Raw genomic sequence first — 25683 nt, 5'->3', positions numbered from 1 at the left:
CTTAAGCCAGCTCCCCTCAGGGAACAGGCCTAAGTCATCAGTTGGACATCCCCCGAGGGCTCCTGGACTGCGAGAGGGCACAGGCTGGGCTGAGGGACCTCCCCAACCCCGAGTGCACTAATTTTGTGCACTGGGCCTCTAGTTATTAAATATTTATTGTTGAAAGTATTACATATATCCCCCTTTTCTCCAATTGACCCCTTATAGTCTGCCCCCTGGCCCCTCACTCCAGGCCTCTATCATCCTATTGTCTGTGTCCATGGGTTATACATATATGCACACAATTTCTTTGGTTGGTCTCTTCCCACCCACCCACCCACCCACTCTCATCTCCCTTTGAGATTCATCAGTCTGTTCCATGTTTCTATGTTTCACAATGGGATTCTTAAAAGACAACCCCTGGCAACAAGGGTCAATGTGCTTCGCCTCTGTTGCTGCCTAGAGTTAGGACTAGCCTAAGGAGGCCAGGGCAGTAGCATCCAGGCCTTGGACTCTTCAGTTGAGCCTCAGCCACAGTATTTTCTACCATGTAGTCAGTCTAGTTTGACTTTATAGAGTCATGGAAGAAACTCCCATTCAGCTACTTCCATCTGTGCTGCCCGAAACCTCAATACGGGTGAATCGCAAGCTGGCAATATCCTTGCCAACCCCATTTCCTGGGAATGGTCTGAACTCAAAGACATTTGCTATGTCAAATGGGCACACATATAGGAAGAGACAGGGTTCAGATTACCTGGAAGGAGGAATTGGTATTAAGAGTAAGTATTGCTTTATTACCAGTTGGATCAAGCTTAGGATGAAGATGGCTGGGGATGAGACAATCATGGCATCACTGGATGATAAGAATTCATTAGATCCTGTTTAGGCTTTAAGAATAATCCAGAATTAAGGAAAGAAGACTCAAGGCTAGGGACCTCTAATATTATATTAGTAATAGTTATCAGTTGAAGGCTTTCTATGTTTTATACTAGGTGAATATGCATTCATTCTCAATAAATATTGAGAACCATGCTAGGTATATATGCATTCATATTCGATAACTATTAGTAAAGAACCTACTATGTGCTGGATTAAATGCTTAATTATGAGTATATAGCTGAGAATAAATCAGAAATAATCCTTGCCCCTTTTGGAGACTACATTTTATTCCAACATTTTCTTTATGTTATAGATGGTGAAAGCAGGGCTCAGATATTTTAAGTAACATACCCCAAAACATGTAGCTTATAAACAGTAGACCTGGAGGGATTCAAACTCAGGCCCTGTGACTCAAATCTCTTTCTATACAGTACTAACCATTTTAAACTTTTTTCCTGTTATATGCATCATATTTGGGATCCAGTATATAATATTCTCTCAAAGGCTGGGCTGTGTCACTGATGAAACAGATTTTAGTTTTTCTCTCTCATTCAAACTTAGGAAAATGCCCCTAGGAGAAAGTGAATGTTATAGGAACACTCAAGAATCTCCTCTAATTTATTTTATTTTAGATAAATCTTTCAAAAACATCATTGGTTCAATTATCACTATTGCAAGTTTCACATTTTTGTTAGACACCAGTTATTTCCCAGTTGCTGAGCCGTGTGCCAAGCCATAGGTCTATACTATGTTCTGCCTAGTGGGTCAGGCATGGGGCACAGAGGAAAGGGCATGACTGGCCCCTAACAAGGGCTCTTCATCCCCAAATTACAGAGCTATTTGGCAGTCTGGCAACCTCCTTCTCTCTATCTCTGGCAGCTTAAGGGGCCAGGTTGGCTAGAACCCATTTGGCTTGTCTCTCATTGCAGAGCCCTGGAGTAACTCCCGTTCTCTGAGGAGAAACTTCAGTATGGAGGGTCCAGTTGGGACCTGTTTATGTCAGTTTCTATCTGAGCCATAAAGGCCTCCTCCAAGGGACAGGGCAGTCCTGGGGGCAGAGTCACAGGTGTAGGATCACAGGATTCTTATCTCAGATGATAGAACTGGATATTTTGGTGTTGGTTGTATTTGCTTAGAAAACTTGATTTTGAAGCCATAATAATTCTCATACGCTGCATCAGGATTTTTAAAGAAAATTTTGTGGTCTCCAGCTCCCCCAATAAACAGGCTCTGAGGCAGAACTTTTCCTGAGGGCAGTTAATGATGAGTGCTTTGAGAGAAACACATATGAGGGTTGAGGGCTGCATAACTGGGCAGTGGTAGGAGCTGAATTGTCCTGTGTCAAGGGAAAGAGGTTGACCCATTGCGTACCTGCCTTGACCTTGCTGGATGTGGGCTGCGTGCACCTAGGGAACAGGAGTCACCTTGGGCAAGGCCACTCTTCTACAAAAGGAAGTATCAAGAGAGGAAATCATATATGCACTGTCAGCAATCAACACCCTGGCAGAATGAGGGAAAGAGTGAGTGCCTTTGCTCTTAAGGGGAATCTGGATAGCAAACCCCAGCATCCAACAGACCTCCACAGCCACCACACTGAACACTCCCCAAGAGAGATCTAATTCCCAACCCCTTCTTGTTTAAGAAAAACAGTATTTGCTTGGGCATATTGATGTATTCTACATCAAATTATAGTATGTTGTCTTATTGAGTTTTAATTCTGAAAAAAATTCTGGTGTGCACGGGATATAGTAGTTCTTTTATGTCAGAAGGTAGTTTCAGTTTGTTTTATACTATTTCACAAATATCCTTTAGAAATTTATCTTCGATTCTGTGTTTTATGAATTCTAACTACTGCAAATGTTCTCTGATTACTCTAGCAAAGAATATAGGTAGCCTATTTTCTAGGCAACTTTAGATAGCTTTTGTGAGAAAAGGTTTTATTTTTAAACTGATGTGTCATGTATTTATTTTAAAAATGAGTCTTAAATCTTTGAGAAACAGCCTCATTTTACTTGTACTTCTGAGCCTTCAATGAACAAGATTCTACTTTTATGAAACTAAAGTACAATGTGGGTGACTAGTTACAAGAAAGAATATACAATTTCTAGTTATATTTGTTTTAAGATAACATATATTAGGAGTCAAATAGTATATATAAGCCGTGCAAACAAGAAGGCCAACATGAAACAGAGGCATAAGTTGATTTTGTGGAGTATCAAGCAGAAATCATGAAGCACAGTCACTAAAGGAACTTAGCCCAGTGTGGTAGTATATGTGGCATAAATAATTATAGAAACACTAGAGGCCCGATGCATGAAATTTGTGCAAGGGGCTTGGCCCCCCCGCCGCAGCCGCTGCCTCGGCCACCCCCACTGCGGCTTCGTCCGGAAGGTTGTCAGAAGGACATCAGGTCTAATTAGCATATTATGCTTTTATTATTATAGATATGAATGTAAAAGTTACTGTATTTGGCAAAACTGATTAAATAAATCAATATGTGTGACAGCAAAGAAAAAAAATTCCTATTAGTCAGCAGCAATCAGTGAAGAAGTACAGTCAAAGATATAGATATAGACAAGTAAGGAGAACACTTCAGGGGAAGACATTAGCAGCTGAGTCTGGGAAATAGAATCAGTGTAGAAAAGTCAGCTATGATAGATAAATAAAAAATGAGGATTGATATATGACCCACCAAAAGAATAACACTATTTTCTAGACTAGAGAGTATTAATATACTAATGCTTTCTGGTGTAGACCTTGCTTCTTTAGTCAACTTTATTTTCTTAAAATATATATTTTCTCCAGAGAGACTGCTATTGCTGATCTTTGAAAAGCTCATGGGAAGTGGTTTTCTCCTTTCCTCAGGTTGCATTTAAATCATTCTGAGATTTTTCTAATCGGACAAGTGTTTGGCTGCTGAACAAAGAGCAGGCTCACTAGTCACAGAATTACCTGAGGCTGTAACGATGATTCACTTGCACTAGAGGAATAAGGAATGTTTATGTTTTAGCTGAAAGTCAAGAACCCAGTGTTGAACATCAATGATTTTTTCATGAATCTGGAAGATATTTGACCCCAAATTTCTCCCATCAACAAGTTTAAAACACACACACCAAAAACCAAGAACACAGAAATTGCCTTGCAAAATCAGCTTTGGGAGTCAGAAGAATATTATATCAGTTGTATGTATCATGGATTTTTATTGACTAATATGACCCAGTGAGACTCATTGCATAAAATCAAACTACACCAGAATAGTGAACACACAGCATTATCACTAAGAAGCCTACCATCCAAACCCTACCCACAATTTCTTCAGGCTAAGCAGCTGGACCAGTTGACTGATATGCTCAGTGTTTCCCAGCACACCATGGCCCTCTGGTTTTTCACATCAGCATCCCCATGGCTGACCTCTGCTTTTAGCCACAGCTGTGCTACACGGTTCCAAGTGACCTCAGGCTCACCTCAGCTGATCGTGTCCTGCCTCCAGGCACATGCTCTCTGCTTATGGCCTTCCTGTACTCAAGCAATAGCCACACATGTGGAGGAGTTTTAATGGCTGGAGGCAATGCTCAACTAAGGAGGGACAGAAACTGGTGGGTAAATGCCTAGCTTCCCCCCATCCTTCAGAATGTCCCAATTCTACAAGTTATTCTGCACATTTCTCAGGCAATCCCAGAGAAAATGAACCCCTGGGCTAAAGCAGCAACTTCAGTGGGGTACCTGTAGGTGGATTTTCCTCCTTTCTGGCCTTAATGTTTCCTCTTTCACTTCCAAGGACTCTCAAATAAGAGTTTTTATCAGCAGCCAAGTTCTTGTCTCAAAGCTTTCTTTTGGGGGGAAACCCTGATTAATACCCTTAACCGGGCCAGGGATGGATTCTGTTGTATTCTACCGGTAAATGTATATACTGTTTGAAATGTGTTTGCATTATAATATGTTAAAATATGTTTTCCTATAAATTTTCCTGTTTTTCAAAATCTTTGTGGTTCATTTCAGTGATTTCGTTTTAATACGAATTTTAAATTAGTTTTATCCAATTCTAAAATAAAACATAGATGCAGCAAATGATTTCTGCAATTGCATCAAATTCACAAATTAATTGGGGAAGAATTGCATTTTAAATATTATGTTTTACTCGGAGATATTTTCCCAAGTGTCTTAGTCTTTTTTGGCTGCTGTAACAAAATACTATAAACTGAGCACTTTATTAACAACAGGCTGGGAAGTCCAAGATCAAGGTGCCAGCAGGTTTTGTGTCTGGTGAGGACCCACTCTCTGGTTCACAGGTGGTGGACTTCTTTATGTAACCTAACCCAGTAGACGCGTCCAGGAACCTCTGGGATCCTTTGTACAAGGGCACTGAGTTGCTGAGAAGGCTGAGAGCTGAAGATGACAGTGATGAGCATAGTCACAGGTAGTAATGTCTGTTGATAACTTTAAGTCAATGCCATTAATGACCTTGGCTAGGGGGGTAGGGAGGACGGAACACTTTGGGCTTACTGGGCAATTAGAATGAGAATCCAAGGGGCTAACAAAGGCAGAGGTTCGTAGTAGAGTGTTGCTAAATCAGAGCGTGTTCAGGAGGACACTGCAGATGGGCGAGGCAAGGGAGGATAAGAAAAATGGGAAGCAGAAAATCACAAGTTATGCTGTACAGCTGAAACTAATACAAAGCAATACTGAATGTAAACTGTAATTGAAAAATAAAACCTAAAAAATGTTAGTTTGGAGTCACATGTTATTTATAGTTGAGAGAGTTTGTGATTATGCTATACCTTATCAACCGAGGACTGTGTAGAACATCCAGCCCCAAAGACTCAATTAAAGCTTCATGGGTGGCTTTCTACAGCCTTATTTTAGCAGAAGGCATAGTGGGTTAAAAGATTCTTTTACTTATCGTGTGTGTGTGTGTGTGTGTGTGTGTGTGTGTGTGTCTAGGTGTGTTGGGGTTGCCAGATTTATAAAATAAATTACAGACCACCCAGCTAAATTTAAGTTTCAGAAAACAAAGATTAATTGTTTTTAGTATAAATACATCCCATGCAATTGAGCTCATTTCACAGGACATCCTTATATGAACTTTGTTTTGTTATTTTCTGACATTCAAATTTAACTGGTGTGTGCATATGTGAGCAGGTGTCAGGGATATGAGCTGATGAGATATTCCTTCATACTTAATATTTTAAAAGAGTAGCTCAGAGTAAGCCATGGGAAATCTTATCACTGTATGTTTTCCTAATCATTATCATTATAAAAGGAAATGGAATTTATACATATGGAGATGACTTCATATTTTTAATGAAGGTTTCCAAGTTTTAATCTGAAGTAGAAGAATTTGTTCTTTAATAGCAGCTTATATAATTAATGTTTTCATGTACTTCCTCACTTATTTTAAGCTAAATAATCATTTGCTTAGATTGTATTTTTTAAAAGATTGAAACAATCAAAAGTTATGAGTTCAGACACAGCAGAAGCCTTGACTTTGCTTTGCGACAGTGGTTCTGGTCCCTTCACAGGACACTCTCCGTCTCTGCTCAGAGCATGTGGCTGTCATGGGCATACTGGACCGGGATATTTCTGGGGCTAGTCTTTAGCACTCTTGTCATGTGGGTAGTGGAAGCTAAATCCAGCAGTCCTTTGGACTGTGTTTTGTGTGTTTACAAAGACGTTCCCAGTGGCATTCATCTTCCTTGTAGTGGATGGATCAGCCTATTGAGGTTGCATCTCTATGACTTTAGATCTAATAGTCTTTATTGGAGGTTTTCTCTGTTACAGGGTCCTACCTGGTCTCTGTAGCACCCTCTTCCTCACAGATGAGTCACATAGTAACTATATGCACCACCACCTCTACTCCTCTACGTTCCCCTTTCCCTATGGGGCCCAAGAGCTATGCCCTGACTCTAGACTGCAAGTAGAGAAATTACAGGCACTCAAGCTCAGTACCAAGTGCCCTGCAGCTAATTTATCTTCAACACCCACTGTGTGAGTGACAGTTCTTTATGGTTTCACATCATTATAAAATGACACAAAACCTCCCAAGGTAGAGTATATTATTTACAGATTACAGGTAAGGGGACTGAAAATCAGGAGAAGACAACGAAACTAACATTTATTGAGCATTTGCTTTGTGCCTAGCACTGAGTCAAGCATTTATAAACCTTGTCTCATTTAATCCTCACCAGATACCTAAGAATTCGATATTAAAAGAGGTGTGAGTTATAAACACACATTTACAGATCAAGACACAAGCTCAGAAAAGTTGAGGAACTTGTTCAAGAACAAATAGCTAATGTGTGGTGGAGGAAGAATTCAAATGAGGCCTCACAGCTCCAATGCCCACATGTGTCCCATTTCATAGTGGTTCCCCATGGAGGTTGGTTAGCTTGTCTGAGTTTACCCAGTTAGGAAATGGGGGGATAGATAGGATACAAACTTAGGTAGGTCTGACTCCATAGCCCATGGAAATTAACATTCAATGGGGCTGATCAAACCATTCAAAAACTTTCATGTCTGTGGCAGATCCAGAGAGTACCACAGCTCTTGTCACAAATTCTGATAATTTGTGTGGTCTGGGAAATACACTCAGCAAGCTGTCTTTAAAAAGATGCTAAGAGGTCTTGAAGTGTGGTCTACCACTAGCTTGCTCCTTCCCCAAGCCTTAGTGCTGAAAGTCTTTCTCCTATCTTTTGCCTCCTTGCCTCTAGGCCCCAGCAACAGCCTGTGTCTTGCCTGCTTTTAGCATCTCCCCTGGATCTGCTCTTTCACAGGCAACTTTCCATCTACAGATGTTCCTAATGGGCCCTTGCTTGCTTCTTATGCTCCCTCCAAACCCATCTGTTCTGGGCTTCATCCTGGGTCTCACACAGAGGTAGTATGCACAGTGGTTCCAGACCTGGGGTAAGACTATCTGGGTTTTTATTTTGGCCTGATCATCTCTTAGCTCTGTGACACTGGGAAATTATTTCACATTTATGAGCCCCAGTTTTCTTATCTGTAATATAGGGGAGATGATGGTGCTTATCTCATTAGCATGTTGTATGCATTAAATGCATTAATGTAGAAAAGTTTAGCACAGTGCTTGGCATAGAGTAAATGGACAATATATATTATATAAAAGACAGGATTGAGTGACTGCTATAACCTATTAATTAGTACTAATGTACTCATAGATGGATATGACTAACACCTTTTACCTATCCCTGACCTCAAATGTGTATTTTCTTATTTTTGTATGTTAATGAAATGAATGGCATCATGGGAATTCCTAACACTATGGCTTACTACTGAGGCAGATGTTTTGGGTAAGTGCCCTTTCAGCAGTCCTCAAATCACACCCCATAAGCTCCCTCTGAATCATGGAGCTGGCTTTCTGAGTGTTCAGTTGACAGTACTGGGCAGAAGGCTGCCCATGCTTGCCAGCACTCCTGACAAGAATGATCGAGTATTACTGCAAGATCCACCAGAGCCACATTTCTTATCGCTCTCTTTAAACGGTGTTGGAGTGGCAACTAGATGTTCTCTCTCTCTCTCTCTCTCACACACACACAGACAGGCACACACACACTACTAGAGTCCTTACTAGGCTGCTGTCCGAAGAACTATGAAAGCATCATAGGGCATATATAATGCAAGTATTTCCCTCTTCAGTATTTATCTTTTGGATACTACACTGTACTTTATGTTTCTATTAACTTGATATGGAGGATAAGAGATCATAGATTGCTTTCAAATAATATACTATATTTCAGAAGTTTATTATATAGTTATTCAATGAAATTGCTACCAAAGGATGGGAAGAAAACCTGGATTTCTTTTTCAACTGCTACACTTTTCCTTTTTTTAATAAAATTTCAGGAATTTGTTTTTCTGGTTAGGATGAAAAAATCATAGTGAATGCAAACAAACAAAGGGACTGAAGAAAAACAAATAAAGAGAAATAAGTCCTTTACCAATGTCATGTTGCTTTTTCTCTGGGCCTCCTGAACTTGTGTGACTTTTTCTTTTACCAAGTTAGGGACATTTTCTGCCAATATTTCTTCAAACATGTTCTCTATCCCTTTCTGCCTCTTCTGTCACACCTGCTATTCGAATAGTTACATTTCATATTGTCCCACAGCTCCCTTAAGCTGTCCTCCTGTTTTTTAATTGTTTTCTTTTTGGTTCTCTGATTGAGAGATTTTTTTTCAACTCTGTCTTCCCCTAATCTGCTGTGTATTCCTTCCAATGTATTCTTTATTTGTGCTATGTCATTCTTATTTCTGTTTTCATAGTTACTATATCTTTTTTCATGATGTTGAGCATCTTTACCATCATTATTATGAACTCTATTTCAGATAAATGTATTATCTCCATTTCATTTATCTCTTCTTCTGGAGAATTTTCTTGTTATTTCATTTGGGGGCTGTTCTTTGTCTCCTCATTTTGGCTGCCTATTTGGGTTTGTGACTATGTATTAGGTAGATCTGCTATGCCTCTCAATCTCCTTGCTTTGCTTTATTAATTGAGTTTGACATTCTTAAATTTGTAAAAAGTTTGCCATTATGTGTATGAGAATATTTCAACATGATACAGGCATTTTCTACCACACCCACTTGGCATCCTTAAGCATTACTACCCAGTGAGTGCCAAGTGCTGGTGTGATTAGGTAAACTCAGGCTTCTGCATAACCAACAGGATTTTTTATTATAAAACCCAGACTGCTGAGGGATTGGTTTCAAAACCAATGCACTTTTTTGATTAGGATTTTTTAAATAAAAAGCTTCTGGTAAATATTTTGGAAAGAAAAATAGATGGACATGTGAAAAATTTCTGTCTGGACCAGAATAAGATTCAGAACGAAGAGCAGAGCTTAAAAAGCCAAATATCCAATTGAAATGACCCAAAACAGTTGTGATGTATAGTGGATTTGGACTAATATTGAGAGCTATCTGGCATTGATTATCCTTATAAGATTGGTATTTTTTAATTATACTTTTACCAAAGGCAAAGGGTCCAGGCTAATAAAGATTGTTTTGAGAATTGAGTGAATGACTAGAATAACTCTATGACTCTCTGGTGGGCTACTGACCATGCACATGGCCACATCTCTTCTACTATAGGAAAAGTCTTCTCATGCTATTTACACATATTAATGAGGTATTTCTCCATTCTATTTTCTTTGGCATTTTTTAGTATCCTTTACTTAGAATAATCATCGCTTTCATTCAAGGGACATTTAAACAACTTCAGGGACAAAAAGCACAAGGTAAGATATCTGTATTTGAAAAGAGACATTAAAACATCAACTTCAAAAAGCACGAGAGAGAAAACAGCATGTTTTCATTTCTTTTCCAAAACAAAGGAAGTAAGAAATTCTTTCATGGTTTTTATTTGCTTTCAAATCACATTGTCCTCAACTTTTGAAATAATGATCTTCCTTGACAGTCATTTAATAATTGTGAGTGATCTATGACTTTATAATAAAAGTTCTCATCTAATGATCTATTTCCTTTACCCCAGAGGCCAAGTACAAAGCTAGGGAATTATCTTGGTGATACTTTTAATAACTTCCTGTGGGATTGCAAACCCCAACTGAAGCCGATTCTGCAAAGGAGTTAATCATGTAATTTCACAGATTAGACACCGCAGGGTTACTAATGAAAAACTTCAGTTTAGTGATAAACTTTTTTTTTCCAGGAATATTTTGAGAGGCCTGTAACCTTTGGCTGACACCCAGCAAGGCTATTAGTTTAACCATGGGATGCACTACCAAATGCACGAGAGTCAGCAGAACCTCTTTTCTGGAAAGTGGATTGTAAGAATAGTTTTGTAAAAGAGGCTTTAAGAAACAGATGGAATAGGCAAAGGGGAGAAAAAAGACAAGTATAAAAAAACTTATCAACTTCCGTTAGTTGGCATAACTTTAGCTTCTCATGTCTTTTCAACCATATGCTCAAGATGGAAACCGCAGTTCACATTTAAATGTCATGCTGCCCTCTGTTCCATAAACATGTATCATCCATCACTAAATATTTAGATCTGAATTGTTGGAACTGAGTTCTGTGCCAGGGGTAGGGGGATTAATTCCTTTCAAGGTCTTCACATGATGGATTTCCCACTGAAGTAAACATCCGAGAAGAGCTCACACTAAAGCCATAAAATATATAAATAAAGTTTAAAGTTTAATTAAGTCAACATTATTTAAAGTGGTTGTCATATTTTATGGCAAACTTTTCATGTTTATTTTGTATGACTCCTAATAAATAGCCCCTCCTGCCCAGACCAAAAAACACAGCCAGGTTAAAGTCAAGGGCTCTACACTTAGGACTGGAGGAATATTTCTGAGGTGGGGGTAATGCAACCTTTACAAGTTTGCTTTTGTTTAAAAAACTAGCCAGTTAGGTAGACACTGAGTTGATATCCTGTAGAGACAACTTTGAAAATCCTTTAAGGTTTTATCAATTGGACTGCAGGAAGATGACACACTTGCATAGGAGCACAAAGTAGGAAGCAAAGGAGAATAATGCATGTAATAAAACATCTTTCATTTTATTTTTTAGTTCTTATAATAATAATAAGCCCAATAAAGAAAATAAATGGTTCAAATTCAGTTTGTGTTGGCTTGTTAGCTTCTTGAATAATTTTTCTTAAGAGGTAAACCATTTAAATAAACATAACTCCTCCTTCCCCCATAGATCAATGCTCAAGGACACCTGATTTTCTTCCTTCATATTAAATAGGAACTTGCCCATCATCCATTCTTTCATGTTTGATGGGTATAGTATTTAAGGAGAATGAGCAAGTGAAGGACAGAGAGACTGCTTAGTGAGTTCCTTACTGCAAAGAGTCGAAGCACATTTGTTGCTCAGATTTTCTTTTTAAAGCTAAAGCTTCTTCAATAGTGACAGCAAGAGCTCTATTTCTGCCTACACACACAATCTCTGTTCAAAGAACTATTTGAGCCTGTAAGAAAACGTTTAGTGTTGTAATCAACCTTTAGCATTCTTTTTCAACCCTAATGTTTTGTGAGAAGAAAAGGTGAGAGAAGTTAATTGTCCCAGATCACATAGCTAACTAGAACACACATCTTTCAGTGTTCAGTGTTTGAGATGAAGATTTAGTAACACCTTCATTGGTTCTTAGGTTGCATATTTCAGAAACAAGGTGATTTGATACTAATCACTGAGCTTTTATTTCATCATGTGTAAAATGCAGCTACTGCCGTGGCTGGTGTTCTCAGTGGTTAGAGCATTGGCCTGCGCACCGAAGGGTCTTGGGTTTGATTCCTGGTGAAGGGCATGTACTTGGGTTGCAGGTTCAATCCTGGCCCAGATTGGGGCATGTGTGGGAAGCAACCAATCAATGTGCCTTTCTCACATCAATGTTTCTCTTTCTCTCTCTCTTTTTCTCCCTCCCTCCTCCCCTCCCTCCCTTCTCTCTCCCTCCCTTGCATTCTCTCTTACAATCAATGGAAAAAAATATCTTCAGGTTGTGGATTAACAAAAAATGCAGCTACTGTGAGGATTAGAGATACTATTTGTCAAGTGCAACCTGCATATACACAGTAAATGCTCCATCAATGGTATCAGTTATCATTGGTTTCACGTCCACATTTTAGAAGCTACATATTAAGGGCAAAGTGTCTTTCCAAATAATCAAGTTCCTGATATGGCTGAGCATGTCACTTCTTTCTATTGGGACTCACATTTATTTTTGGACAAACCCAAATCTTTTATAGATAGAAAAAAATCGAAATATATTTTTTCCTGGAACAAAAATATTTACTAAATGAAAAAAAAATACATGCTATCAAAATAGTTCATTATCAACTGGACTAGAGTTTGAAGTTATAATGAACTGAAAACAATTTTTTAAACATCACTAAAATTTGACAAGCAAAACAAACTTCATTTTATTTTTTTCTTCTGAAAAAAATGTCTCTTTACATAATCATAATAGCATATTTAAACGTGATGATTAGTCATACAGTGAGTGAATTAAGAGATAAGCAAACATTCAGTTATATATGTATATTTTAATCAATTCCTCAAAGAAGATTAAAGAAAAAATAAACCTATGATAACAATGCAAAGCTAAGGTCATTTCAAGGACTTAAATTACTGCCTACAAAATCCCTACCCTTTTAATTTTCAGTTTTTCTCAAGTCCATACATCATTCTTATGTAGATTTGCAGATACAGGCAATTTTCTCTCTATATTTCTACATAGCCCTCTTAGTCACAATGAAATGATTTTATTTTCCACCTGAATATATCATTTCTTTCTAAATCTCACCTCTGGAAATTATATGTTTCATGAAATAAACATGTGATTAAAGGGAAAAGAAATGAAAATGAAATTATACTTTTACACTGAAACAGAACTGATTAGTTGTGCCAAATGCAATCAATTTTGTGAAAACTTGCATGCAAATAATAACCCTAGTTGAATTGATCAGCTTCAACATCTAATGGTTCTATGAGAACATCTACTTAAAATTCAAAAATGGTAAAGCATAACTCCTACTCACCTGATCATAATATGGTGTTTAGCTCATATAAAAAATTATTTCACTAATTTTTCCTAATGTTTAAGAGTTCGTTATTAGCTTGCACATTCTACAATTATTTTAATTTCTCTGCTGACTTTGAATAATATACATGTAAAAACATACATATATCTAGACTGAGGAAATCGTTACTATTATTATTTTCTTAGAGGTGTATGAAAGAAATCAATTCAGATAAGGTAAATTTGCATATATTTAGTATTTTCAATGCATAGATGATCAAACTATCCTATATAATAAAAGCCCAGCAACCATAACGGTGTAACAACCAGAACAATCACTCAACCAGTTGCTACGAGGTGCATTGACCACCTCTAGGTCCTTCCCCGCCACGTCCTTGCTCCCCCCTCTTCCCGCAGGTTTTGATCTCAGGATGGCGAACGGGGAACTGGGGTGGGTGGTGGCTGGGCAGAAGATGGCTCTGATCGCAGGCTAGGCCTCCTACCCACGCACAATTTTGTGTGCTGGACCTCTAGTATATATATATTAAATGCCATCCACACAATTCTGCATTTTTTCGAGTGTGCTGCATGCTAAGAAAACCTTTTTGTGAATCACACCTACCTTCATCCAACTAGCCTTCAGGCATGCAGTTTCTGATGCTCCTAAATTGGCGAGCAGAAGGCACACTGTTGTGTAAGTCAATTTCATCAATGCCCTCTCAGGGTAAGCACATATGTGGCTAGTATTTCCAAACCATTTATTTCATCTAAACATTTCCCTTCCCTGAGTTACTATACACTGTGCAGTAGAACTGGAGTGCTAAAGGTAGGGCCAGATGAGAACCACTAGAGGTAGTTCACTGCTAGTAAATCCTGGGCTGTTTTCAAGGGAACTCTTCATCAAGCAGAATGCCCATGTTGAAGGAAAGGCTTTTAGAACTGAACAAGTTAGATAGTGAAGACATAGGCTCTTAACCTTTAGCTACTTGTTTTCCAAAACATTCATTAATACATGAATTTGTTCCACAAACATTTGTTGAGTACCTTTTCTATGTTGTTGACTACTTTTAGTGCAGACAATGAGATTCAATGAAAAGTAGGCTTTCTCTACCTTCAACCTGGAATGAAAAATTCCTTTGGATTCTTTGTGGTACTTGAAGTGTGTGCGTGTGTTTAAATATACAGGGTATCCCCCCCAAAATGTATATATACTTTATCAGCTAAAAGCTCAATTTTGAAAATGAAATGTATTTTAATAAACACAGCTTTTATAATTATTCAGAGTGTGTGGTTAAATTTTGGGGGGACACCCTCTATATGCACAAATTAGGTCTTAATATAAGATTTATATCAATTATGTTTTATGAGTTACATATATATTTGCATCTACACAAACACATTTCATTCCATGTCTTTTGGCATTGTTGCATCTGATGACAAAAAAACGTGAATGAAATTAAATTCATAAAAGCTAATCAATCCAGAAATATCATTGACTTCCCAAGCTTACAAATTCTAATCAAAAATGGGTTTTTGTTTTAGATAGGGTTGAATGAATGAGAATGTAAGAGACTACCTTTATTTCCTTTAATTGGAACATCTCACAAAGAAAGTCCAAGGAAGAGTCTGAAGATTAATACAAATATGAATGTCTTTTGATCTACATCACAAATTTAGTGGCTTAATAGCTTACTCTAGAATAGTATAGACATTATTTATTTCATATATTTCCATCCAAACTATAAATGAAGAGTTTACATCTTATTAAAATGTAAATATCAGTGGAAAGCCACTATCCTTTCTGGGTAAAATACTTTTAACTTGTGTTTTGACATTGCTTTCACATTTAGTATATAACCACTATTTAATTTTGCTATTAATAAACTCATACCCTAGGTGATATCAAAGTTCAAGGCCTTCTTCTAGGTGGTACATTGAATGTTTGGTGATGTCCTAAGGTTACATATCGTTTAAATATAATTCAAGCAAATGTTTTTAGTAAGATATAAGTTGACAATATGAAGGTGGAAACTTTGTCTTTTAATCATTGTCATCTCAACACTGACAATTGTTAGGTTCCTACCGATGCTTGGCTAACTATGTACTTGTGCCTCCTTCTCCAACAACCCTGAGTGTGAAGTTTATTGTCTATTTCACAGAGGAGGAAAGTGGTGCCCAGAGTGATTAAGCAACTTTCCCATGGTCACACAGTATGTAGCAAAGCTGTGCTATGAATTCAGACTTCTCTGAATATATATATATATATAAAATCATGCTTATTCAACCACACTATGCTATAAACACCAAAAATATATATATCATAAAATGTTGTTTTAAATAAAATATTGGGCTTATTTCAATTGCATCTCCATTTGTCCCTTTCCAGACACCAAACTAAGCTTTAGCATAAACTGTAAAACCAATCATCTGAACATAAAATTTCAAAAGGAGGTGAAATGGCAGAAATACTAGTACTAATAGGAGGATTTTGAAGGAAGAGGTGCTAAAGAAGGTGCAGACTCTTTCCATTTTCATATGCATGCCCCTTGCAAAGTGACTGCAGCTATTCCCATCAAGAAGTAAAGTCTATGGATTGGTAGAATCAACATCATCAAAATGTCCATATTACCCAAAGCAATCTATAGATTTAATGCACTCCCCATTAAAATACCAATGGTATATTTCACAGACCTAGAACAAAGTCCCCCAAAATTCATCTGAAATAAAAAAAAAAAAACAAAAACAAATAGCCACAGCAATCCTGAGAAAGAAGAACAAAGTTGGAGGGATCACAATACCAGATATCAAGCTATACTACAAGGCCACTGTTCTCAAAATTGCTTGGTACTGACACAAAAACAGACATATAGACCAATAGAACCGAACAGAGAACCCAGAAATCAACCCAAGCCATTATGCTCAACTAATATTTGACAAAGGAGGCAAGAGTATACAATGGAGTCAAGACAGTCTTTTCAATAAGTGGTGTTGGAAAAATTGGACAGATACATGCAAAAAAAATGAAACTAGACAACCAACTTACACCATACACAAAAATAAACTCAAAATGGATAAAGGACTTAAACATAAGACAGGAAAACATAAAAATCTTAGAACAATACATAGGCAACAAAATATCAGACATATTTGTCGTAGCAATATCTTTACCGATACGGTTCCTAGGACAATGGAAACTAAGGAGAAAATAAACAAATGGGACTACATCAAAATAAAAAGCTTCTGCACAGCAAAAGAAACCATCAACAAAACAACAAGAAAACCCACTGCATGGGAGAACATATCTGCCAATGTTATATCCAGCAAGGGTTGAATCTCCAAAATTTATAGGGAACTCATACAACTTAACAAAAGGAAGATAAACAATCCAATCAAAAAATGGGCAAAGGACCTAAATACATACTTTTTGAAAGAGGACATACAAAAGGCCAAGAGACATATGAAAACATGCTCAAAGTCACTAATCATCTGAGAGATGAAAATCAAAACGACAATGATGTATCATCGCACATCTGTCAGAATGGCTATCATTAACAAATAGATGAACAACAAGTGCTGGAGAGGATGTGGAGAAAAAGGAACCCTTCTGCACTGCTGGTGGGAATGCAGACTGGTGCAGCCACTGTGGAAAACAGTATGGAGGGTCCTCAAAAAATTAAAAATGGAACTCCCATTAGGCCCAGTAATACCGCTTCTAGGAATATATCCCAAGAAATCAGAAACACCAATCAGAAAGGACATATGTACCCCAATGTTCACAGCAGCCCAATTTACAATAGCTAATATTTGGAAACAGCCTAAGTACCCATCAGTAGATGAGTGGATTAAAACACTGCGGTACATCTACACAATGCAATACTACGCTGCTATAAAGAAGAGGGAACTCTTACCATTTGCATCAGCACATATGGACCTGGAGAGCATTATGCTAAGCGAAATAAGCCAGTCCGTGAAAGATAAATATCACATGATCGCACTCATTTGTGAAATATAATGAACATCATAAACTGATGAACAAAAATAGATCCAGAGACAGAGAAGCATCGAACAGATCATCCAACCTCAGAGCAAAGGCAGGGGAGGGGGTGGTAAGAGAGCAACCAAAGGACTTGCATGCATGTATATAAGCATAACCCATGGACACAGACAGTAGGGGGGGTGAGGGCATGTGCCAGGGAGTAGGAACGGCTGGGGAGCGGTCAATGGGGGGGGGGGTTGAAGGATACTTATGTAATACTTTAAACAATAAAGAATTTAAAAGAAAGAAATAAAGTTTATTTTCCATCCTTTGAATCTGTTCTTGAACATGTGATTTGCTTTGGCCATTGGACTTGGTGAATGTGACAGAAACAGTTTGATTCCATCATGGAAGCTTAGTCTAGTCGGCAGGAGAGGCCACATTGGAGGGGATCCCAGTGCCCCCTCTAGCAGCCTGAGGATTGACAGCTGCAAGTGAAGCCCCTGCCCCGGCCAAGGTGCCAACTGACTGCAATGAGCCGAGGTGATACCAGCAGCAGACCTGCCTCACTGAGGTCCTCTCCAAATTTCTCACCCACAAAACTGAGCTAATAAATGTTGTTGTTTTTTCAAACCACAGAGATTCATGTTGTTTGTTTACATAGTAAATGCTACTGTAAGTTACTTTTAAAAAGTACATGGAGTTCCTAGTCATTTTCCTCAGTAGGGACAATGAGTTTGCATTGAACCATTCAGTTTTTTTCCACGTCCACTCTGACTTTGGGATCAAGTAATGCATTTGATAGATGGCTTGGATGCTATGGAATATTTTTTCTTTGAAAAAAAGTTAAACTGAATTCTTTAGGCAAGAAACCCAAGATCCTGGTTTTATGAGCTTCCTGTTTCTGAAACTGTCTTAGCTGAGATACTGTCTTCAAAGTGTCTCAACAGCCCACTGAATGGACACAGACATGAGGGCCACATTATGACACTTGAGAGTCCTGTCCCTTTGCCTTTCTGAGCAGCTTCCACCAAACAACAACAACAAACACTGATAATTACAGTTTACGACTTCATTGGCATCAAGATGAAGATAGTATATTAAAATATTTCCTTCAATTTAAAGTTTCATTTTTTCTTCTGATTTTAACAGAAACTAAAACATTTTCATGCTCTCATAAAAGTATTGTGGGCCCTGGGCATTATTCTCATCATGCCTAATGAATAAGTCAGCCTAGATTAAGGATAAACTTACTTTCTTTCTTCTTCCCTCTGATTCTTCACAACTGCTATTTTATAACCAGTATTGAGAAGATGTCTGTGTGTGTGTGTGTGTGTGTGTGTGTGTGTGTGAGAGAGAGAGAGAGAGCGAGAGAGAGAGAGAGAGAGAACATTTGGCTTTTTTTTAATGACTAAACTAGGTAAGCTACCTCTCCATTCTCTCCACATCCACATTCCAAGCTAGAGCCATCCTGCACAGAGGCCACTGCATAGGGATTGCAGAGGACATAACCATTCGTAGCCTACAATGACAAAAAAAAAAAAAAAAGAAAGAAAAGAAAGAAAACCACCACTTGGGAATCTTCAATATAAACATTAATAGTTTCCCACATCTTTGTTTAGAGAATAGCCTGAGGATTTCTAAACTTTTAGATCTTATTCATTCCAGAAGAACTGTTTCACTTATGGCCACATAAATCTTGGCCTGTAGAAGTTCCAAGAGTCAGCCTCTATGGAAACTGAAGTCACAGAGACCTCACAGGTGACCGGACAGAGCAGATCTGATTTGGGCCATTCAGGAGACAATGTTTGCTAAGATAAGCGAGTCTACCTCTGACATCCATTATAGAGAATAGAGACTTCGTAATACAACACAGAGAGGAAAATTTGGTAGGAAATACAGTATCATTTTTAACATATTGTTTTTTATGATTATAAGAGAAAGACATATTCAATGGAAAAAATTTTTAAAATATTTATTTTAAAACATTTAAAATGGACACCATGATAAGTATAGTATTCAGGACTGCCAGGTCAGAGATGACTGAGACAATTTAGGATTTTATTTATATCTATAATTTTTCTCTGTAAGAATAATTCACTGGTATTTCATTTTAAAACTTATTTCATTTTGAACCTAGTTATTTTAAAAGCTCCAACAACTAACACAATCCAAAGTAACAATGTAATCATTTTAAAGAACATTAAAATGAGAGCTCCAGGAGCCCACGACTTACGTTTCCTGCTAAGGTTCAGCTCTCCACGTCCTCCCACACTGACACAGTGTTCACATCACATCACCTCATCGGTGCGCAAAAGCAAACACCGGTTCCTCCGGGCCTCACAGCTGAGAGGATGGAAGGAGAGTAGAGGGCAGGGACCACTTTTGACCATCTTCCTCCTCTGGAGTACTTGGGAAAAACTTGGGAAAGTCCCATATAAATACAAGGGCAGGGCAGGCCTAATTTTATATATTGTAACTTGTTGCCTCTAGAAGCCACAAAAATGTCCTGGAAATTAAAATATATTACATCCACACTATATCTTCAAGGCTTCCCTTTCCCATTTTCGGGTTGGAAAGTGTCATTGACCTGTTATATAGGCGCGCATGCACCTGGTCTCCAAGCAGAGGAGCTCTCCCCAGCTGCTTCAGATGCTTCCCAGCTGCCACAGCTCAGCAGGACCAAACTGCTAATACTAGGAATAGCATCACCTCAATGCTCATAGCATCTGCTGAGGAATTTCACTTACTCCTTGCATTGTCTTCACATCTCCGGAGTTCTTCTATAGTGATCATCCCAAGGGCACAGGGAAGTTAAGTAACTTGCCCGATGTCACACAGCTAAGAATATTGATGCCAGTGGGGAGCAGGAACTGAGCTGGACTAGTGGAGCCTCAGGTGCCAGGGGTGATGGCATTGCAGCTCTGGGCCCTGGCCCTCCTGGACCTGGTGGGCATATGTGTGGGTCTTCAGCCCTGGAGGCTGTACTTCTTCCATAGCCAGTTGTAGCTGAACTACCTGGTTGTGGATGAGACATTGGGCGTGGTGTATCTGTGGGCAGATTGACAACATCAATGAGCTTCTGCTGCTGAACCCACAGGGAAGCTCCTGGATTGCAGCAGCTTTTTCAAGGGTGCGCTAATAAATCTTGCCACCATCTCTCAAATCCTCCTTCATTAGTTTCCCTGAAATGCTTTTCTTATGAGACCAAAAAATCTATTTCCTCTGGTAATACTTTTATCAGAGCCTCTCTACCCAGCTGTTTTGCCCGTGTAGTTTTCTTATGTGATTCCTCCATCAGATTATAAGCACCTTGGGAGTAGGGAACATATCTCTTTGAATGTTTGGTGCCTCACAGAGTGCTGAACACATAGTAGGTGCTCAATAAATACTTAGAATTAGTTAATTATCCTCCAAAGAAAACAGTATAGGTAATCAAATGTTTAATGCAACAAATGATAATCAGGAAATAGACATTTTTCACTAATTCTTTTCTTTAATTTGAGCATTCATATCCACTTTTGAATACTTAAAATCCAATACCCTACTCTCTAATCACACCTTCCTGCATTCCTCCTGGGTGGGGAGGGTGGTTACTGAGGCAGTCAGAATGCAGATTTGTTACTGAAAATTGGTCTTTCTCAGCCTCAGCAGGAACATCTTTGTCATTCAGCACCCTTGTAATTGCTCCTGTTCCATCAGTGGATGTTTCAACTATTGCCCATTATTATAGATTTTATTGTCATTTCAGAATCCAATCTCACTACCTAATTCACAGATTAGCATTCAACTTCTGCCTACCATAGAAAACACTGGTGGCAAATTCATCTTTATTCTCTTTATTCTTCTATCTTCCTCTCCTCTCTGATGGATAAAGGCACCCTTTCTCCTTAAGAGCCCTCCACCCAGGCAGTAGGTCCTAATGATCTCCTACCAGTCCAATACTATGCTTTTCATTATGTATTCTATGGGGTAACTTTGTGAAATATGACATAATTACTGATCTCTTTTCATTGGAAATGCTTTTCCCTTGACTTGAATGGTTGATTCTCTCTTAAAATTGTGACTCCTTTTCAGGCTCTTTCTTCTTCAGATACCTCATGCCACTGTTGGTATCTTCCACGGTTTCTTCCTCCATTATCCTTCTGCCATTAATTGCATTCCCTCAGCAATCCTTCCACCCGGAGGGATTGACTGCTGCCAATGTATTCAGGTTTGTCCAATATGTATACTCTGATCATGAGGCTCCCACGACATGTTAACCTAGAAGTCTTGTAGCGATTTCAAACTCAAGAACTTGCTATTTTTATATTATCTCCTCTCCTCTCAGTCCCCTGAGTTGTTCATCTTCCTATGTTTTCTCTTTGAATTTATTGGTGGCAGATGAGAGGCAGCTATCTCTGCCCAAGTAAGAAAACTGGGAGTCAACTCTCATGTCATGTCTCCCTAACAGCAACTAGTTGTTGAACAGCTCTTAGCAATTCTCCCTCCAAACGTAAACTCAGTTTGTCCCATTCTCTCTAACTTAATTGCCAATGCTCTTCCCATCTTCATCAGAACATAGATGCTGTGTCACAACAGGATCTAACTTTGCCCCTCTTAGGCCTCATCTTCTCCTCACCAACACTTCTCACCTCTGCCAGAGTTGGTTCACTGAGCCAATCCAGGCATTATTTCCTGGAGAGCCATCAACACCATCACCTCCTCCCTGGGCAGAGAGAGTGCCTTCTCATGTGTATACCTGAAGCTGTGCAAAGCATAAATCCCCCTATAGTTCGTAGACGCTGTTGCATTCATTCATGTTCTGTTTCTTTCCTTTTACTCTCAGCCAATTGTGAGGTCTCTGAAAAGAAGAGCTATGTCATCTCCAACAGCTGATAAACATTGTCTTTCCAGCTCAATAAATATTTATAGAATAAAAAGTTTATTGAATAAATTCTTCTAATTCTTTGCCCTTTTCACTTCATTTTGTTGTTATTGGTTTTCGTTGAGAGGTTGTAGAGTACGGCGGCATTTGAAACTGCAGGTTCTGAACTGAGACTTTCTGAGTTAAAATCTCATGAAGAAAATTTTCTAACTGAAAATTAGAAAGCTACTTTTCTGTGTCCAGATTCATGATTTAAAAATGAAGGTGATAATGACAGTACCTATTTGTAGGATAACACATAGACTAAATGAATTAATTCACAAGCATCTAGAATCTAGGCTATTGCTTAATACACATTAAACACTGAATAGGTGTGTTAGTCTGATTATTGTCATCGTTTTCTTTCTTCCTTCCTTTTCTTTTTTATTCTTTTTTGTTTGTTTGGGATATAATTTACTCCTTTCCTCTTCTATTGGTTTCATATTTACTAAAAACTCATAATGTCCCAGCCACAAAGATGGTCCTGCTCTGAGGAGTCACACAAACAAATACCTCCTCTCTAAGGTCATGTTGATATGACATTTTGAGGTGGCGTAAACATTTGAGTTGTGGAAGTGGTCATGCTCTGGAATTTGGCTGCCACACAGCCCTCTATAGCATGGAATGCAGAATATTGCAGGGTAACAATCTCTAGAATCCCACCAGGGGGTGTGGGGGTGGGGAAGGTAGAGCATTTCTAGGATAGCATTTGTGTTATGACTCTGAGCATGGCACTATTGTAGGCTTCAGGGTAGCTTCTTCATGGTCAATATCATCTGACGGAGACTCTTTTCAGAGCCTTGCTTTGAGTTAGTCTTTTCTGCCAGAGAAAAAAGGATTCATGACTGGATTTTGGTAGCATATGACTTTTGGTAGCAAAGTTAGACTTCTCTGGAAATTTGACTGCTACCCCTCCTTCCAATATTTTTTAAAGGATAAAAATGGGAAGGATGCACCCTGGTTTTTATGCAAATGATTGATTACTGACAGCCAACATTATAATATATGCATTCAAAATGGTCTATCACTGAGTGTCTGAGTTCATTTCAAGCATATGAATTTCGAAGAAAAAGTGAGTTAAGAGTGTGTGGAGTGTGTGTGTGTATGTGTGTGTGTGTGTGTGTGTGTGTGTGTGTGTGTGTTTTTACTGTAGGGAGAAACCCAAGGACAACTTGAAAATCTGCTTAGCCTATTAACTTGAATTTGGAGGAGAAGAAATATCAAAGGTTTACCTGCATGCAAACACTTAATTAGGTAAATCAGGGAAAAGGCTTTTTTTCTGTTTTTATTATTAATTTTTGCCACAAGCTATGAATTAGATTTGGTCATTATGAGGCCCTGACACACTGAATAATGTAGCATAATCCTTTGCACAATATGTACTTGGTAACTACTTGAGGGATGAATAAATAAGTGAACAAATGACTTCATGAATCTGAATAATGTGTTGTATATTATATATATATTTTTAATATATTTTTATTGATTTCAGAGAGTAAGGGAGAGGGAGAGAGAGATAGAAACATCAATGATGAGAGAGAATAATTGATCAGCTGCCTCCTGCACACCCCCTACTGGGGATAGAGCCCACAACCCTGGCATGTGCCTTTGACTGGAATCCAACCTGGGACCTTTCAGTCCCCAGGCCGATGCTCTATCCACTGAGCCAAACTGGCCAGGGCATGTGTTGTATATTATAGAATTGCCTGAATATTTTCTAGAGGAACATATTTGAATCAGCCAAGGGAATTGGAACGAGAAAGTAAAAAATGGAAAAGCCTAGGATAAAAATATTTAAAGGAAAAAATAAGTTGTGGTTATAACTTTAGATATTTTAGTTCAGTTACTATTGGCCTAGTGATACTTGAAAACCATTTGCAAGACAACTTTTTGATGACAATTGGTGGGAACAAAGAATAACTTACAGATGAAAGCATGTGAGGAATTTAGTATAATTCCAAACTTGAAATGCATATTTGTCCTCCACAGCCACATTCTCCCCAAGATTAAGTTTTTCACCTCCATCTAAAATCAGAAAAACAAGAGAAAATTGAAAATATAAGATTTTTTCTTATCTATTTCGATTCTATAGCAACTGGATCATAGGAAAATTCCATGAGGGATGGGCTCATGCAGGGAGGGAACAAGAGCAGCAATAGGAGCCATGGACATTGGGGGCACTTCTTCATGTAATGTACTTGTATCTTCAGGACCTGCTTGGGCTCAGTTACTTATATGTCATTTCCATTTGGTGATAGGGTGTTTCAGGGTGGGCCCAGCTTTTATGGATGGGTGGGTCAGACAGCACTCATTTCATGTCGGGCAGCTCAAGTGACTTATGGTCAAGTGTACAGTCTTTATTAAGGTTCAGTAGCAAGCTAAAAGAGAGCAGTTATTTGTAGAGTATGGCAAGGCTTTGCACCAAAACCCTAACACGTGATTCATGTTATCTCTCCAAAAAATGTCTCTCTCTGCTACTGACACTTTAAGCCCCATTGGATGTGCTGGGCCATATGGCCCAAGGGGCAGAACAGCTTGCATGACAATCTGAACTCATTGAGGAATTCTCTTTTTCTGGGATCCACTCAAAACTACAGTTGTTGAGTCACTAAGTAAATGGGCCAGAGTAGCACACCCATATGAAGGATATATTCCCTCTAAAATCCAAAAAGGACCACTCAGTGTTGTACCTCTTTTTTGGAGAAGGAGTAGAGATTCAACGTATTTTTTCTCTAGAAGGGATATCTCAACCTATCCCACACACTGTGTGTGCCCTAGACATCTCACTGAGGTAGAAGGCCCCTAAATTTGTGTCAGATACATTTCTCATGAAAACTAATAAATCCAGGATCTCTGCTTAGCGGACCCATGTCTGATCCAATTTTACGTTCCTGCCAGCATTATCTTACATCCTAAAACCCAATCCCACACATAGCTCCTGGATTTCTGTTTGTTTAAATTGGAAAAATCATTCAATTCCTTTGGAGTATAGCACACCTTGTCATGGGTCACACTTTGTACCACACCTGTCAGGTCTGATGGATCTTGAGGTTGGTTATGTGTGTAGAAGCAAGGGGGGATAAGAGGTGTGGTCATGACAATCAGCATTATCTTTCAAGGCAACTACCTCGGTGAGGCCATCACAGATTCTGCAGGTAAAGCAGGGCTGACTTCCTTAGTCAGGTGTAGAAGGACTGCTTCTACTGATAAGTAAATATTGGTAGAATTTAGGGGTTCAGTGTCCCAGCTTCATTGGGATCTATCCAGTGATTTTATTCCAATTTACAGGATCCCACTTCTTTCCAATCAATACCCTCACTTTAACATCACGAAAGACACCTGAAGACATTCTGAAAATTTGGGAATTTGATTGGTGTTGTAATTCAGCCACACACAAGATGGCACTCTGGGTTTGGTTTTCAGAAACGTTGGCTCTACAACAGTAGGAGAT

The 25683-nt window shown here is 38.6% G+C and overlaps 1 protein-coding gene across 1 annotated transcript in view; it reads right to left on the bottom strand.

The window, feature by feature from the left end:
• Positions 1-25328, bottom strand: part of LOC139012829 (BPI fold-containing family A member 2-like) — a 77164-nt gene extending 51836 nt beyond the window's left edge. The window contains 3 exon segments of the mRNA XM_070419082.1: positions 18756-18848; positions 24196-24257; positions 25142-25328. Of these exon segments, the coding sequence (XP_070275183.1) occupies positions 18756-18848; positions 24196-24257; positions 25142-25328 (342 nt within the window).
• Between the last annotated feature and the right edge of the window lie 355 nt (positions 25329-25683).

This window comes from Myotis yumanensis, unplaced genomic scaffold, assembly GCF_028538775.1.
Source record: "Myotis yumanensis isolate MYYU_CA2020_CCGP unplaced genomic scaffold, mMyoYum1.0.hap1 SCAF_6, whole genome shotgun sequence".
NCBI classification, from domain to species: Eukaryota; Metazoa; Chordata; class Mammalia; order Chiroptera; family Vespertilionidae; genus Myotis; species Myotis yumanensis.
The sequence above is the reverse complement of the archived record's forward strand: the minus strand, read 5'-3'. Positions and strand labels throughout refer to the sequence as shown.